General features: G+C 38.0%; 1 protein-coding gene across 1 annotated transcript in view; it reads right to left on the bottom strand.

The window, feature by feature from the left end:
• Positions 1-9,182: 9,182 nt before the first annotated feature.
• The window catches only part of LOC136876387 (uncharacterized), a 94,034-nt gene continuing 88,730 nt past the window's right edge, over positions 9,183-14,486 (bottom strand). Inside the window, exon 8 of the mRNA XM_067150290.2 lies at positions 9,183-9,491. Within this exon, the coding sequence (XP_067006391.2) occupies positions 9,183-9,491 (309 nt within the window). The remainder of the gene's footprint in view (positions 9,492-14,486) is intronic.

Genomic DNA, 14,486 nt, shown 5'->3' with positions numbered 1-14,486 from the left:
ACTCAATGTATCACCACGTAAAAATGTCAGCACTATCAAAAACACGAGCTCCCTCGCTGTCATCCGCACGCAATGTGAGGAATGTGGCGCTTGGTCTAATGATGCAAACTGGAACGTCGCATAGTCTACTGATGCAATTTACATTTTTACTGATTCCCGCTTTGTCGCTTAGATTTTCTGTTTACTAACAGCTAACGACCTCTTGTAATGCAGTGGGGAATTTTTTATAAATAGTTCAAGCCTTCCTCTACAAGATGGCGCTAAAATCTCAATTTTCGCCAAATGGCGCTTAGTCCACTGATAACGGCATCCAATTGTGGAAGGATGTTTTGTAAGGATGCAACTGTTTCCTTGAGAGATTCAAAAGTGTCCTTTTAGTGAGTTACAAAAATCGTCCAGGTATGGCACATAAACAGCTACTCGATAGTAATCTTCTTCTGTGGTGTAAGGGACATTGCTACGTGCTGTTTGAAGGTGGCAAATTCTTGGAATCTCTTCTTTAAAGTCAAGTTTGGCAGCGAATGACTTTACTTGATTACACAAGGCTTTAAATGAATCATCAGCATTTGACCTCTCCTTCGACTGAAGGTGTAAGACACTCATGACGTTAGTCAAGGCCTGTGGAAGATCTATATTTTTGCTTTGAAACTGCTCACATAAGTTATGCATGGTCGATAGCATCCAGCTCAGAACAAAACGATTAACAAGAAATGCAAATTCACTAATAGCACTAGTTAGAGTGTGAGCCTTAGATGCTGAATCACTAAATTCCTCTTCTATTTTGCAAAGGGAGAGAAAGATAGGCCCCAAAATGTCTTTAAATAAAATTACTGAGTCGTGCCTTTCTACCCATCGGGTTTCACACAGTGAAATAAGTTTCTTTTTCTTTTGTTCTGGACAACATTCAGAAATCATTGATTTCAATATCTTGATTCTTTTGGCTGACATATGAAAGAATCCACAGACTTCTTTTATGACACCCACACAGTTTCTCATAGAAGGTATTTTGCTCGCATCTGATAAACATAAATTTAGAGTGTGTGAAGAACAATGTGTATACAGGGCCAATGGTAGCTTTTCTCTGATGGAAGCTTGTACTCTTCTGAATTGGCTGCTCGTCGTGGCAGCACCATTGTACCCTTGGCTTCTCATTTTGTTTAGGTCAAGCCCTAATGTTGACAAGGTCTCCAAAATTGTGTTGGTCAAACCTGCTCCAGTAACGTCATAAACGGGGACAAATGTCAGAAAATCTTCTCTGATTTTAAAAGTTTGGTCATCTACGTAACACACACAGAGAGAAAACTGTTTGATTTGGCTGATGTCAGTGGTTTCATCTGCTAAAAGGGAATAAAAAACAGACTTTATGATATTTTCTACAATTTTTGATTGCATTAAGTGACCGGAATGTGTTATTAAGTTTGTTTTGAATGAAAGAACTTGTGTACATTGTCTTCCCACCACAGGTCGTTAACTGGTCTTTAAGAATATTATCTCCACTGTTGGCTCGGTATCTCAACAACGATCGAAAATTCCCATCATTTTGGTCCGGTTCTTCAAGGCTTATTCGTCCAGAGTCACGATGGCCCCTTAGAGCTATTTGCTGCCTCCCACAAAGTCGTATTGTTTGTATTGTAGGGATTAGCCGTTTTCTATTATTCTCAGTATCCAGTCTTCTTTGGGCATTTACTTGATTGATAACACTTTCAGCCTTTTTCTTAACTATACCTTTTGTATTTTCAGCAATCAAAACATACTGTATTTCTTATGATAGGATAAGTTTTCATGTTTGCTGAACATTTCCCTGGCTTTTTTAAGATTGGTAAAAAGTCTGAGTGACCAAGGCCCCTGTTACTTAATTTGAAAAGATCTACTATGATTTGAACTAGTAATGGAGGGAAATTTGTATCCAGGCTGAGGTTTCCAAACATTTTTTAACATAAATGGTTTTTTGCTTGTGAAAGACTGAACGGAATTGTTATGACAATAGTTTCCAATATCATAGATATTTTTCCTTACTTAGCGTACTATCCTCCATAACCGGAACTACATTCATTGAGCTTGAAGTAGTGACATCACAAGAAGCAGTTCTACCAACGCAGCCAACTTCAGCATTGTCACCATCACGCCCATTTGCACTTTGTACATTCGTAACACTACCGACTTTGGGACTATCGCCACCAGGCTTATTGACACTCATTTTTTTTTGGTGAAAAAGTTTTAAATGGAAGCTTGCCTCTTCATTACAATTGTGGTTCACTTACGTCCAACTTCAGTATATTGATAAAGTACGTAAACATTAACACTTAAAAGAGCACCCTACTTCAGTACAACAGATGTCGAACAAACATAAACAACAACCAACGATTGCCATTGAACTGTTCATCACACCCCTGGCGCCCGGTTGTTGTGTTGGCCTCTGGCGGCGACTGGTGTAGTTCAGTTGTACGCACACGCGCAGATAGCCAGGCGGGAGCGGGAGTTTCCAGTGTTCAGAAAATTCAAATGTCAGTGATCACTGACATGGAATTCACACCACTTTCACCCCACTCCCCTCACCTACACAGGAAAGTACGCGATGCCTTCGCGCATGATTCATTAAAATAATTCTGATTACGGTACTTATTTTTTTCTTTATATTCATTACTTTGAGGGGTGGGGGGGGGGGGGGGGCATGGGGCCAGCCCCCCCCAACTTGTATACAATTCCCTGCCTCCAGTGGAGATGAGCTGCACGTACCATTTCAATGACTTACCAGCCTTCCTGCAATTCTTAAATTTCTGGCAGTACCGGGAATCAAACCTTATTGTATTACCACATATTAGGGAGAGGGACCGATGTATTTCAGAATTGTAGTAAACGTGACGGGATGCATAAAACTAAATCGTAACAGGCTGGTGAACCACCTGGTATGGACTGAGCTAACAGTCTCTGTCTTCACAAAACTGTCTTTGCAGGACTGATTAGACAGTTTATGAAATAAGTTATACGCTAGTTGTTCTTCTCGCCTTGGCTTAACATAATTTCATAAGAATAGAAAGGAAGAGATATTTCTTTAAAGGAGTCTTTCATTCTCTCGAATGCCTCATTCATGACATTGCTACCACACTAGCAAAACAACTACCCTGTCCATTGTTAACTGGTTAAGGTGGCCTTAAGACATTGTTGTGAATCAAGCATGACCTCTAGTCATCTTAATCTCCTTCCCATGCGGCCAGTCAGTTATTTGGAATGTAACTTATAACGTGCTCCAAATTTTTCTACTATTCTACGTCTGCTACGCTCGACATGCTGCTACTAACCTCTGTGTGTGTGCTCTCTTCGCCCGTCCAGTTCGTACTCTTCCTGCTGTTGCCCTACCTCCTTTCCTCCCCTACCGCCTCGCTGTGCAATGTGTACCTTCTGCTCTCGTCTTTTCTGGACGTTTCCATCGTAATATAAATAAGGCCTGCTCTGGGCTCGATCGGCGAGTTGGATGAAGAAGACGACTTGTGTGGAGGGAGGACTTTCTTTTATTTGCGCTAGTGGCTGGTCCGTGTGCAATTTTTTTTTTAAAATGGTGTTTATTGTTCATGATTGAAGCTCAAGGACTGCTGGACGGGTGAGCGAAACTTTAAATTTATATTCCCTTGCCATACTTGAATTTCGTTTTAAAGCTGCACTTTCTTATTTCATCATGCCGAAACGGCTGCTAATGACTGTTCACGCTAAAAAAAAAAAATATTGCTAGTCTGAGCTGTTGACAGTGGTGTTTTTCTTGGAACTGCATTACGATCCTTTTTCAAAATTTGGCTTTCTATTACGTGAATAATTACTGTGATATGAACCATTGGATTCTAAAAGACTTGGTGAACAAACGCAAGAATAGGACTAATTGTATTCATATTAACGCCTAGCTTCTGTTCGAAATTTTCAATTCTATTAATGCTTGTAGGTTCCATCTTTCCTGTTGCCAGCCTTAGGTACTGTTCTTTTGCACGTCCTTCCCTTTTTCCCCATGTTCCTGTCCCGGGTTTTTTCTTTTCTTCTATTTTTGCGATTGTACAGTGGCCTAATGCCTTTTTAAATTCTCTTAAAATTTTTGTATTAATGGGTAATATCTGTTTACCGTTTTGTAGGATACTCCCAATGAAAACTATTGTAAAATTCATCTTGTTTCGAGTCTAGCTGTCTTTAAACAGCAAATAGTGTTGTTAAATGGTCGTCCCATTTATTTTTTGAAAATCGGAAGTATCTAATCTTTAAAATATTGTTGGTTTCTTTAATTATCTGTTTCACTTTCTTTGGCTTGTAAAAATCCTTCTTGGTGTTTGTGGTAATATATTATTATTATGAAAAAACTGTTCCTTCTTTTTCCCTGATTTTTATCACACGCATTTCCATGTCTTTTAATTATCTGTACTTGCCTCGGGTTCCTCTGAAAAAAATGGACACAGTAAAATGCTTCCCTATGCGCTCTGCTAAAACCCTTCACTTTGAAACTGGAATCTGAGTACTTGTACACGTATGGATTTTTCTGGAGAGCTGTAAATCTTTTTCGTGGCATGCCATACTTGCATAGACTGCTGTTTGTTTATGTTACTGTATTAGTCGGACTAGTGTCCAAGTTCACCGGGTGAGCTGGCTTTGCTGATAGGAGCACGCAGCTGTGAGCTCGCATCTGGGAGATAGTGGGTTCAAACCCCACTGTCGGCAGCCCTGAAGATGGTTTTCCATCTTCACACGAGGCAAATGCTGAAGCTATACCTTAAGAGGCCATGGCTCCTTCCTTCCCATTCCTAGGCCTTTCCTGTCCCATCATCACCATAAGACCTATCTGTGTCGGTGCGACGTAAAAAAAAAAAAGACAGAAGGAAATGTTCAAAGTTGGCACATATCCCTTTTGGTAGAGATGTTTGAGATTCTGGTGAATCGACCATAGGGTCCAATTCGTTTTGGAACAGGAAGATATCTAGCTTCATAATAATAATAATAATAATAATAATAATAATAATAATGTTATTTGCTTTACGTACCACTATCTACTTTTATGGTCTTCGGAGACAATGAGGTGCCGGAATTTAGTCCCGCAGGAGTTCTTTTACATGCCAATAAATCTACCAACATGGGGCTGTCATATTTGAGCACCTTCAAATACCACCAGACTGAGCCAGGATCGAACCTGCCAAGTTGGGGTTAGAAGGCCAGGGCCTCAACCGTCTGAGCCACTCAGCCCGGCCATCTAGCTTCAGTTCAGGTTGAGCTTAAATTCTAACAATTCCAAGTCTTGTTCTATCAACTTTTAATAGTTGTGATCATCAGTGGTGTCTGATCTGTGTTACCGAGCTGGCTGCCTTTCCTCTTTTATTGAACAATCTGTATTTTATTTGATGACCTGTAGCTAGCTAATTTGCTATTTTGCTAAAAAATTCAAATATTCTTGAATGGTTGGGTTTTCTTGTCTAAATGAAATAACCCTTCTACCAGATTGATTAGATCCATCCAACAATGTTTCACTTAAACGGTACTATCTAATCATCTGAGAGGAAAACTTTGGCTTACGAACAAAATCCCATACTAAATATTGAGCAGCGCTCTTCTTAAGTATATCAGCAGAGAGCCTGTCCTCGTGCTCTGCAGTAGTCTTGCTGTGCTAAATGGGTTAGATAGTACAGCATTGGCTAGCTGTCCCCTAGTTAGTGGGTTTGATTCTACCTCATTTTGATGGTATGTGAAGAGCTGTCACTCACAGAAAACTGGAAAGCCTGTGTTGGTAGATCTACTTGTACATGAATGAACTCTTGTGGCACAAAATATCTGGCTTCTCGGCACTCGGCACCTTCAGAAACCATGGAACGTGCAACATTCTAAAAAGCAGCTTCAGATGCCCTAGATTTACAATGACATTCTCTCTATGAACTGAACCTGGCCTGCTATCAGCATCACTCTCTAAAAGTCTTCCTCAATCTGTCCGCATTCACAGTGGCTTCACGTTCAGAAGTGTTCTCAGATGCCGTAGACTAGGACTGATGTTTTTCAGCTTTGAACGATGATTTTCCTAGGGCAGCTTGTTTTTAGTGACCAAGTCTCAAAAAGTGTCACAACGTACTGATTGACTCTAAATAAGTTCTAGTTAATGGTACGTTATGCAAATTTGTCACTGAAATCATAGAATGCGAAGGAAAAAATGCACATAAGATATAGTGCATAATATCACTTAAAGAAATGAGAGTTCAGGTTTTGAGATTAGCACTCCCATACATATGGAGAAATTAAGGCAGTTAAAAAAGTTGACAATAACTGAAGACAAGGTAATATCTGAGGACAGCCAAATAGGTGAAATATGTAAATACCATGTGGACGTACTGGAAAAATGAAATGTCCCTCCCTAAATATGAGTTACAGATTTTTAAAAGCAGTGGTGTTATTACTTAAGCTTCAAGAGGCAAGGCCGAGGTAATAATTTAACTATCTCAGCAAACAGGACTTAAAAGAGATGGAGAAGATAAAAGCGATCTACCTAAAAAGATTTCTAAGTGTATCAAAATTCACCCAGTCTTGTTCAGTATATGATGACAAGAGAAAACTTCTTTATTGAAGATCTTAAGATTCAGATGCATCTGCCTTACACTATGAGCTATGGAGACACCTTGGATGAACTGAAGAGGAAGAAAGAAGAAATATGGGAAGAATTCTACTCTACTGATGCGATGACAATGACAGAGTGGACAGACAGCGGTTACGAATTGAGACATTCAGTGACCCGCTTTGCTATTGACAGGTTTCATCATAAGTACTGCCAATGTAAGACGTATCATGTACCAGATCTGCAATGGGTGGGCTTGTTGTGTGGCAAGTGATGTGATAGATATCATGCCCCTCATTGTCAGGAAAGAAATATGTCCTTGACTGAATTAAGTAAGGAATAATTCATTTGTATATACCCTGCAATTCCTTTTGGCCATTCGCATCATTAAACATTATTATAATAAATTAAAGTGGAAACAGAAGTAAAGGTTAAATACAGCAATAATTATAGGAAATGTCAGAAAATAAGTGTGAAATAATGAGATACACTCCATGGCACTGTTCAAATATTAACAGCCAAGCTTAGCCCTATTTGAGGATAATTGTAACCTTCAATGGTATTCCACAAATATCCTGCAGAATCACAGCTTCAAGCCTCTCTCACCTTCTACCCAATTAACAACAATGAGTTTACAAGAGTGATGATGAAAATGGCATTACATTACATCCCTGCTGGCAAGTAGACTAAGACATACCATGGCAACCAGTAGATGATTCACTGTTGATCTACAAGGATGTCCAGCACAGGTAAGATTTGCAGAAGGCATAAATATTTATTAAAGAGAATGTTAAGATTGTTGGATATAAGCACAGTATCCAAGTAGAGGAGGTGACTAATATTAGTGAAGTATTGGAATTTACATATAATAACAAAGATATTTACAAAAAGATACACAAGATGAAAACCAGGAAAGCATTTGGAATTGATAAGATTTCTGGGATTTACTGAAGGAATATGTTGGGATACAGCACCTTATCTGAAGTACTTGTTTGATTTCTGTCTGCATGCAAAATAAATGGAGAGTTACTATAGTAGCACCAGTGTACAAATAACGGAGTGATAAACAAAGTGTATAACAACAGGCCAGTCAGTTTGATTTGGGAAAGCATTCTTTCTGATTATATTCAACAAGATTGCAAAAATGCTAAGTGGTTTGATAGAAGACAATTTATGTGTAGAAAAGGTAATTCTAGTGAGGCTCAACTTGTAGTATTCCAGCAAGATACACCAGATATTTTAGTACCAGCAGGTCAAATGGACTATATCACTAATGGCCTGTCCAAGAAGGCTTTCGATGGGGCAGATCATGGGAGACTACTTATGAAAATGGACTAGACAAATAATTGACTGAATGGGTGGAATTCAGAGAAAAGAGTAGATGAAGCATTATCTAATCATGCTTGTCTTGCTTGTCAATTACAACTCCGTCAATTACAACCCTGCCCTCCTATATCCATTCAGTGTGATTTGTGTGGGCAATACTGATTGCGACTGTGATGCCATTCAAGATCTTAAGGCACTTATTTCATGATCTAAACTACCTTGTGGAAACCCAACTAAAAGATTTCATTACAGTCCGTGATAAAGCTATTGTTGCTGCTTCATACAGGAGCATCTGAGGAGACATGGATATAATCATGATGACCATACTTGGGAAGCTTTTAACTTGAAATCAAAATTACTATTGCGAGTCATATTTTTGATAAAGACTAATAAGTCCATTCACGACCATTCATATAATTAATTAATATTCAAGCATATACACAAAATAAGGCAATCAATTAGGGATAGTAGTATCCTAGATTTGTACAATATGTGGACCAGTTACAGCATCAGCTTTTTTATTTCTTCTTAAGGAACACTAAATTATTCATATACATACGTGAGAGATGTGTTATACCGTATTTAATAATAGTATAAAATCATCTAGCACTTTTTTATTATAGTTGTTCACATTCAGGTTCATAATATCTGGGCTCTAAGGAAGGTATATTTTTAACAACCCCTTAAAAAAAAAATGATACTGGTATGTCTGGTTTATATGTATTATCTAAAAGGGCAAAACAAAATTCTTCCAGTATAAATAAAAATTAAAGTTCAGAAATTGGACCTATTAAATTTTAAGCCATATTGAGTCCAGCATGAAAGTTACTTGTATTCAAGATGGTTCTTATTCAAAAAATATTTTCTTCACTACAGTATGTCCCCCTGAAATCTGCTCCAATTTTTAGTGATTAACTGCCCAGATTTTGAAAAAATCTGTTCAGATAGAACGGATGGTGCCGGAGTTCAAATTTGTCTACAGAAGGTTATCTATGCTGAATGCACTTCCAGTATTCCAGTGGATCTTTCAACTATTCTAGGAAGGTTTCTACTATGGCAGATGACTTTCCGTTGTGATGTTCGATGATGACAAGTCTGTGCTGACAGCTTCGAAAGGATATGATTAATTCCTTAACAACAGCCCAATCATCTTGCATAAAATGTTCCATTGCCACACCCACAACACTAAGACTTGCTGCAACACCCTCCTTTTGCTGATGCAGTCTTAATAGCATGTGGAATGTGCTATTCCATCTCATGTCTACCTCCTGGATTAGTTTTTCTTGCAGTTTCTTCAGGAACCTCTGTGTTTCAGCAAGTTTATCTTTTTCATTGGAGCTTTACTTATAGTAGCCCACCACTCTCCTGCATTCTTTAGAATTGTGGGCATTGTGGTGTTAGACTCCAGAGATTTCTTAACAGCTAGGTTAAGAGTATGCACAAGGCATGGCAAGTGCACACCTGCATCTCCATCACTCATTAATGGTATGATGGCAATTGTATTAGCTGAGTTGTCTGTAACTATGGATCTCACTTTTCCCAGAAGTCCCCAGTCATTAATAGCCCTATCCAGCATTTCACTTGTCTTTTGAGCTCTGTGTGCCTGATGAAAGTGAAATGTTTGGAGTTAAGTTATTCTTAGGGACCAGATGTTGGTGATATAATGGCTATTTATGACCATATAAGAATCATGAATTAGTGAGGTCCACTTATCTGATGTCAGAGATACATGTTCAATTTGCAGCAATTCCTCTTGGACATTTATTAATAGCTGTTGGCATTTCTCATCAATTAAATCTCTCCACTTCTTCCTGCTTGGGATTATTTCAGGACACGTAATGAAACAAATGCTCTGAAACCTGGATCCTCTACTATTGATGTTGTCTGACGATGGTGAGCATTACGACCAGCACTGCAGAATACGTACAGTATATCTGGTGTTGGTTGTTTTCTGAAGAAGAGAATAAAAAAGAGAATTAGTATTTTTACTTGCACTAAAAAATGAATACAAATAGAAACAAATCTTTAATTTGATGTGCAGCACGGTGTGTTGGTGTTTATTGAATGTTTATGTTATGCACAAACATTAAAAAGATCTTTTATGAAAACACTTATAATATTTAAATGGATTCAATATACTGCTGCAGAATTTACATTACCAATGAGCTGACTGCATAGCTTGGTTCACGTAACTGTAGGTTTGTGTTCGGGGAATGATGAGCTTTACATTATAAAAGCTTTTGTTATGTCCTCCTGTTCAACACATGTATCCATCTTTGGATGGAGTGATTTTTAATCAAATATGTTTCGGCTCATTTTGAGCCATCTTCAGTGGAAAAATACATTGAAAGCTATATGAATCTGAAAAAGTATCGTTAAAACCAATGAGAAAGAGTATATAAAATCCAAGTGGGACATGATGATAAATCTAAACCAGACAAGGTTGTGGCAAGGTTGGAAACCTCCATGCCTAGAAGTTTTTTGTGTCACTCTAAAACTAGGATAAAATCATAAATTAAAAAGTTGGAACAGTCCATCTTCAATATTTCACATATTCATATAGTCTGGAGGGCAACAAGCTAGTGAACATAGGATAAATGAAACAATGGCTAGGTACACAATAAGGTACACTGAACATTGTAATGCTCTTAGATATAATCACTTTTCAGCTATGAGTAAGCATCATAAAGAATCTAGTCACAAGTACACCACAATTGATCAAGATCTGAAGATCCTACATTATGAACAAAAATGCCCTTTCCTTAATATTCTCGCGAGCATCCACATCAACATAGACCAATTTAGGAACCCTTTTCACAATTTAAATGAGATTAACAGAAGAAAGAATACATAACTCAAAACGTTCATTCCATTTATTTGCCAACAATTTTATAATAAGAAAAAACCTTGCTTCTGGCTCTTCAACTCAACACCACCCATCCCCCTCCCCTTTCCCACCCGCTTAGCGCCCCACTCCTTCCTCCAACCATACAAACACAGTTGAGCCAGCCACACACACGGCTAGTGGAAATCAGAACTCCAAACTAACAAGGTCAGGCTGTTCGAGAGGGCAATTATTTAATAAGCCACACGTTTGATTTTACTTTTGTTTCTTGCCTCTTGGCTCAACCTCTTTACATACATTCATTCCCCTTCTTTTGATTACAGATCACATCTGGACTTTATATGATATTGACAGTATCCAGTATTTGAGTCACACAAAGCTGTACATGGCCTTTGTTTTACTTATCCTATGTTCATTAGCTTCTGTTGCCCTCCAGAATATATGAGCGTGTGACATATTGAAGAAGGACTGTTCCAACTATTTAATTTGTGATTTTGTCCTTGTTTCAGAGTGACATTCAAAACTTTTAGACATAGAGGTTTCCAACCTTGCCCCAACCTTGTTTGTTTTAGATTTATCATCATGTCTCACTTGGATTTTATATACTCTTTTTCATTGGTTTTGACAATACTATTTCAAATTAATGTAGCTTTTAATTATTTTTTTTTCTGAAGATGGCTCAAAATGGGCCAAAACATGCTTGATTAAAAATCACTGCATCTAAAGATGGATTTATGTACTGAACAGGAGGACGTAACAAAAGCTTTTCTATTGTAAAGTGAAAACCATCAAAACAGAATGATACTAATATCTTGTAATGGGCATGATGGGTTTGAACCCCACCATCAGCAGGACTGAAAATACAAGGCAAATGCTAGCCTTAATTAAGGACACTGCACCCTTCTTCCCATTCATAGCACTTTCCTACCCCGCTGGCGTCAAAACCATATCTGAGTTAATGGGACATTAAGACCACTAACCTCGAAAGTACCATATTTTCCAGTGTATAAGATGCACTTTTTTATTCTTAAAATTGGTCTTTCAAATGGGGTACATCTTTTATCATGAAGGAACAGATCAGATTTGTTGCATTTCTTCTCTTGAACCATTGATTTTTTTTAAAACATGGGACAAATAGCAAATATGGACAAAATGCTGCTCATATTTGGTGTACCCTCAAATTAGGACTGTTACTGAGAAAAGTAAAAAAAAGGTACAGTGACGCGTGGTTATGGAAAATCACACTACAGTGTAGTATCTGCATATTATGCTAATGGTACTAAGGTGCTGCCAATGTTAACTAATGGGTGTGTGTGTTTGAGTTATGTCATGATTTACTAGTTTTGAGAAAATCAAATTTTAAAAATATCATCAAATATCAAATTAGAAACCCAAAATAGAATTGTGGAATATAGGTGATTTGAATTATGTCTTCAGGTGCCTATTACTATTCACAATAATGGAGTAACTCGTCATAATAAATCCCATGTAAATTCAAGTAGTTAAGGAGCCCATTCGGTCACCATAAACATTACATGTTATAAATCTCATTTTTGGTCCGTATTGAAAATTTACAGTTCAACAACAATAAAGGTGTTTTAATTTAATCCACCTATTCAATACTTTTATTTCCACTTATAGTGGTTACATAAATAGACTCACAGTTAAACGGGACATGTTTCGCCCTCAATTAAGGGCATCTTCAGCCTAAAAACAATCAAGAGTACAACTAATATTAAAAGTGGAAGCTAAAAGTTTAGCCAGTTATTAAAATTCGGGACATAAAAATGTGAAAAATGATACAATATATAAAGATGCTAATGAAAACACTGTCAATGATTAAACTAAAATCTTGTCAGAGACTAAAACTTCTTCCATTAAGATTCCAACTAAAACTGTTCATTTAAAATGTTAGTGGAAAACCAAAATGGTAATAATATAGAGCCAACGACATGAGGGCATGAAGATAAGCATAAATATGATTGTCATAAATATAATATGTCCAAGGCCACTGATGAAATTCGTCAGCATGAAGTGAGATAGAAGCATCAGTAGAAAAATTGTAAGTGGCCCTTGGCACTGTAGGTAATACTATTGGCTGAAACCTTGCCCCAGGAAATGTCAGTAGATACTGAAATAATGTTTTATGTTAGTTGAAAGTTGTTATTTGTTATCTACTGTTGTGTTGGTTGCTGTCCTTCTGTTGGCTCTGAGTCTGGTGTTGTAACTGTTACTTTTAATATTAGTTGTACTCTTGATTGTTTTTAGGCTGAAGATGCCCTTAATTGATGGCAAAACATGTCCCATTTAACTGTGAGTCTATTTATGTAACCACTATAAGTGGAAATAAAAGTATTGAATAGGTGGATTATATTAAAACACCTTTATTGCTGTTCACCATGTACATTACAATGCACATCAATATTAAGGTATCCGTTTAGGAAATATTTGATGCAGTGCGACCGTTGAGTTACAATGTGCATTGAGATGTACATCTTCTGTGTTACTACTGAGTAACTTGGCCCGACATCTGGCGGTTTCACCAGGAAAATACCAGGAATTGCTCCACTGCGTAGTTGCTGTTTATGACGTTAGCAAAGTGTGTGTTATCTGAAGGCAAATTTCTGCTATAATACGCGAGTATTGAAGTTCATACAACATTATATTCTAAAGAAAATAGATTAATATGCTAGGAAATGTGAAATAAACTGCAGATAATTAGTTTATTTCACTCCGAGATATTTATAAAGTGGGATGTACATTCTAATGTACATTGTGTCTCAAAGGTTGGCTTGCGCCAAAAGCTGATTGGAATATAAAAGGGATGCCAAAGTACTTGGTGTACCAGGAAAGAAAGTTCTGGACCTGGTTCACTTCAGGCAACACATCGGTGAATCCTTGATTCTCTCTCAAAAATTGCGGCCTAACAAGTGCCAATGCAGAATGTGAATTAGGTACTAGAAGTGAAGAGACACAAGCAAGCTGAACAGCATCCAATCAATGAAGTATGTTTGGCTCAAATTAACCACATGCCAGGGTTTGATGACAAAAAATTTGCATCAAGATGCAAGGCTTCAGAATGCAACAACAGAACGCACTTCTTATGCCAAAAATGTCAAGTTCACCTATGCATGAAGAGGGAACGCAGTTGCTTCCAGAGTTATCACACTCCATAAATCTGTAGAGGAAGAAAATTGTTCATTCTTCAGGCACTGTTTCTATGCTATTGACTAGTGTCTCCAGTAAACTAGAAGGTAATTCTAGGTGCTGAATTGCCAATACTGTACTTTTGTGTTACTTCTTGGCTATTTTCCATAAATTTTCTTTCTTTTTTCTTTTGTGGCAGATTTCTTATTTAGAATCTTTGGTATATTGTTTTGGAACTTATTTTATGACTAATTTACATACTATTTACTTGGATAGATTAAATAAACCCTCCCCCCATGGCACTAATGCCCTTGAAGGGCCTTGGCCTACCAAGCGACCGATGCTCAGCCCGAAGGCCTGCAGATTAGGAGGTGTCATGTGGTCAGCACGACGATCCCTCTCGGCCGTTATTCTTGGTTTTCTAGACCAGGGCCGCTATCTCACCGTCAGATAGCTCCTCAATTCTAGTCACGTAGGCTGAGTGGACCTCGAACCAGCCCTCAGGTCCAGGTAAAAATCCCTGACCTTGCCGGGAATCGAACCTGGGGCCTCCAAGTAAGAGGCAAGCACGCTACCCCTACACCATGGGGGCGGCAGGTTGAATAA

Source organism: Anabrus simplex, chromosome 6, assembly GCF_040414725.1.
Source record: "Anabrus simplex isolate iqAnaSimp1 chromosome 6, ASM4041472v1, whole genome shotgun sequence".
Classification (NCBI taxonomy): domain Eukaryota; kingdom Metazoa; phylum Arthropoda; class Insecta; order Orthoptera; family Tettigoniidae; genus Anabrus; species Anabrus simplex.
Note: the sequence above shows the minus strand (reverse complement) of the source record. Positions and strands in the feature narration are given on the sequence as shown.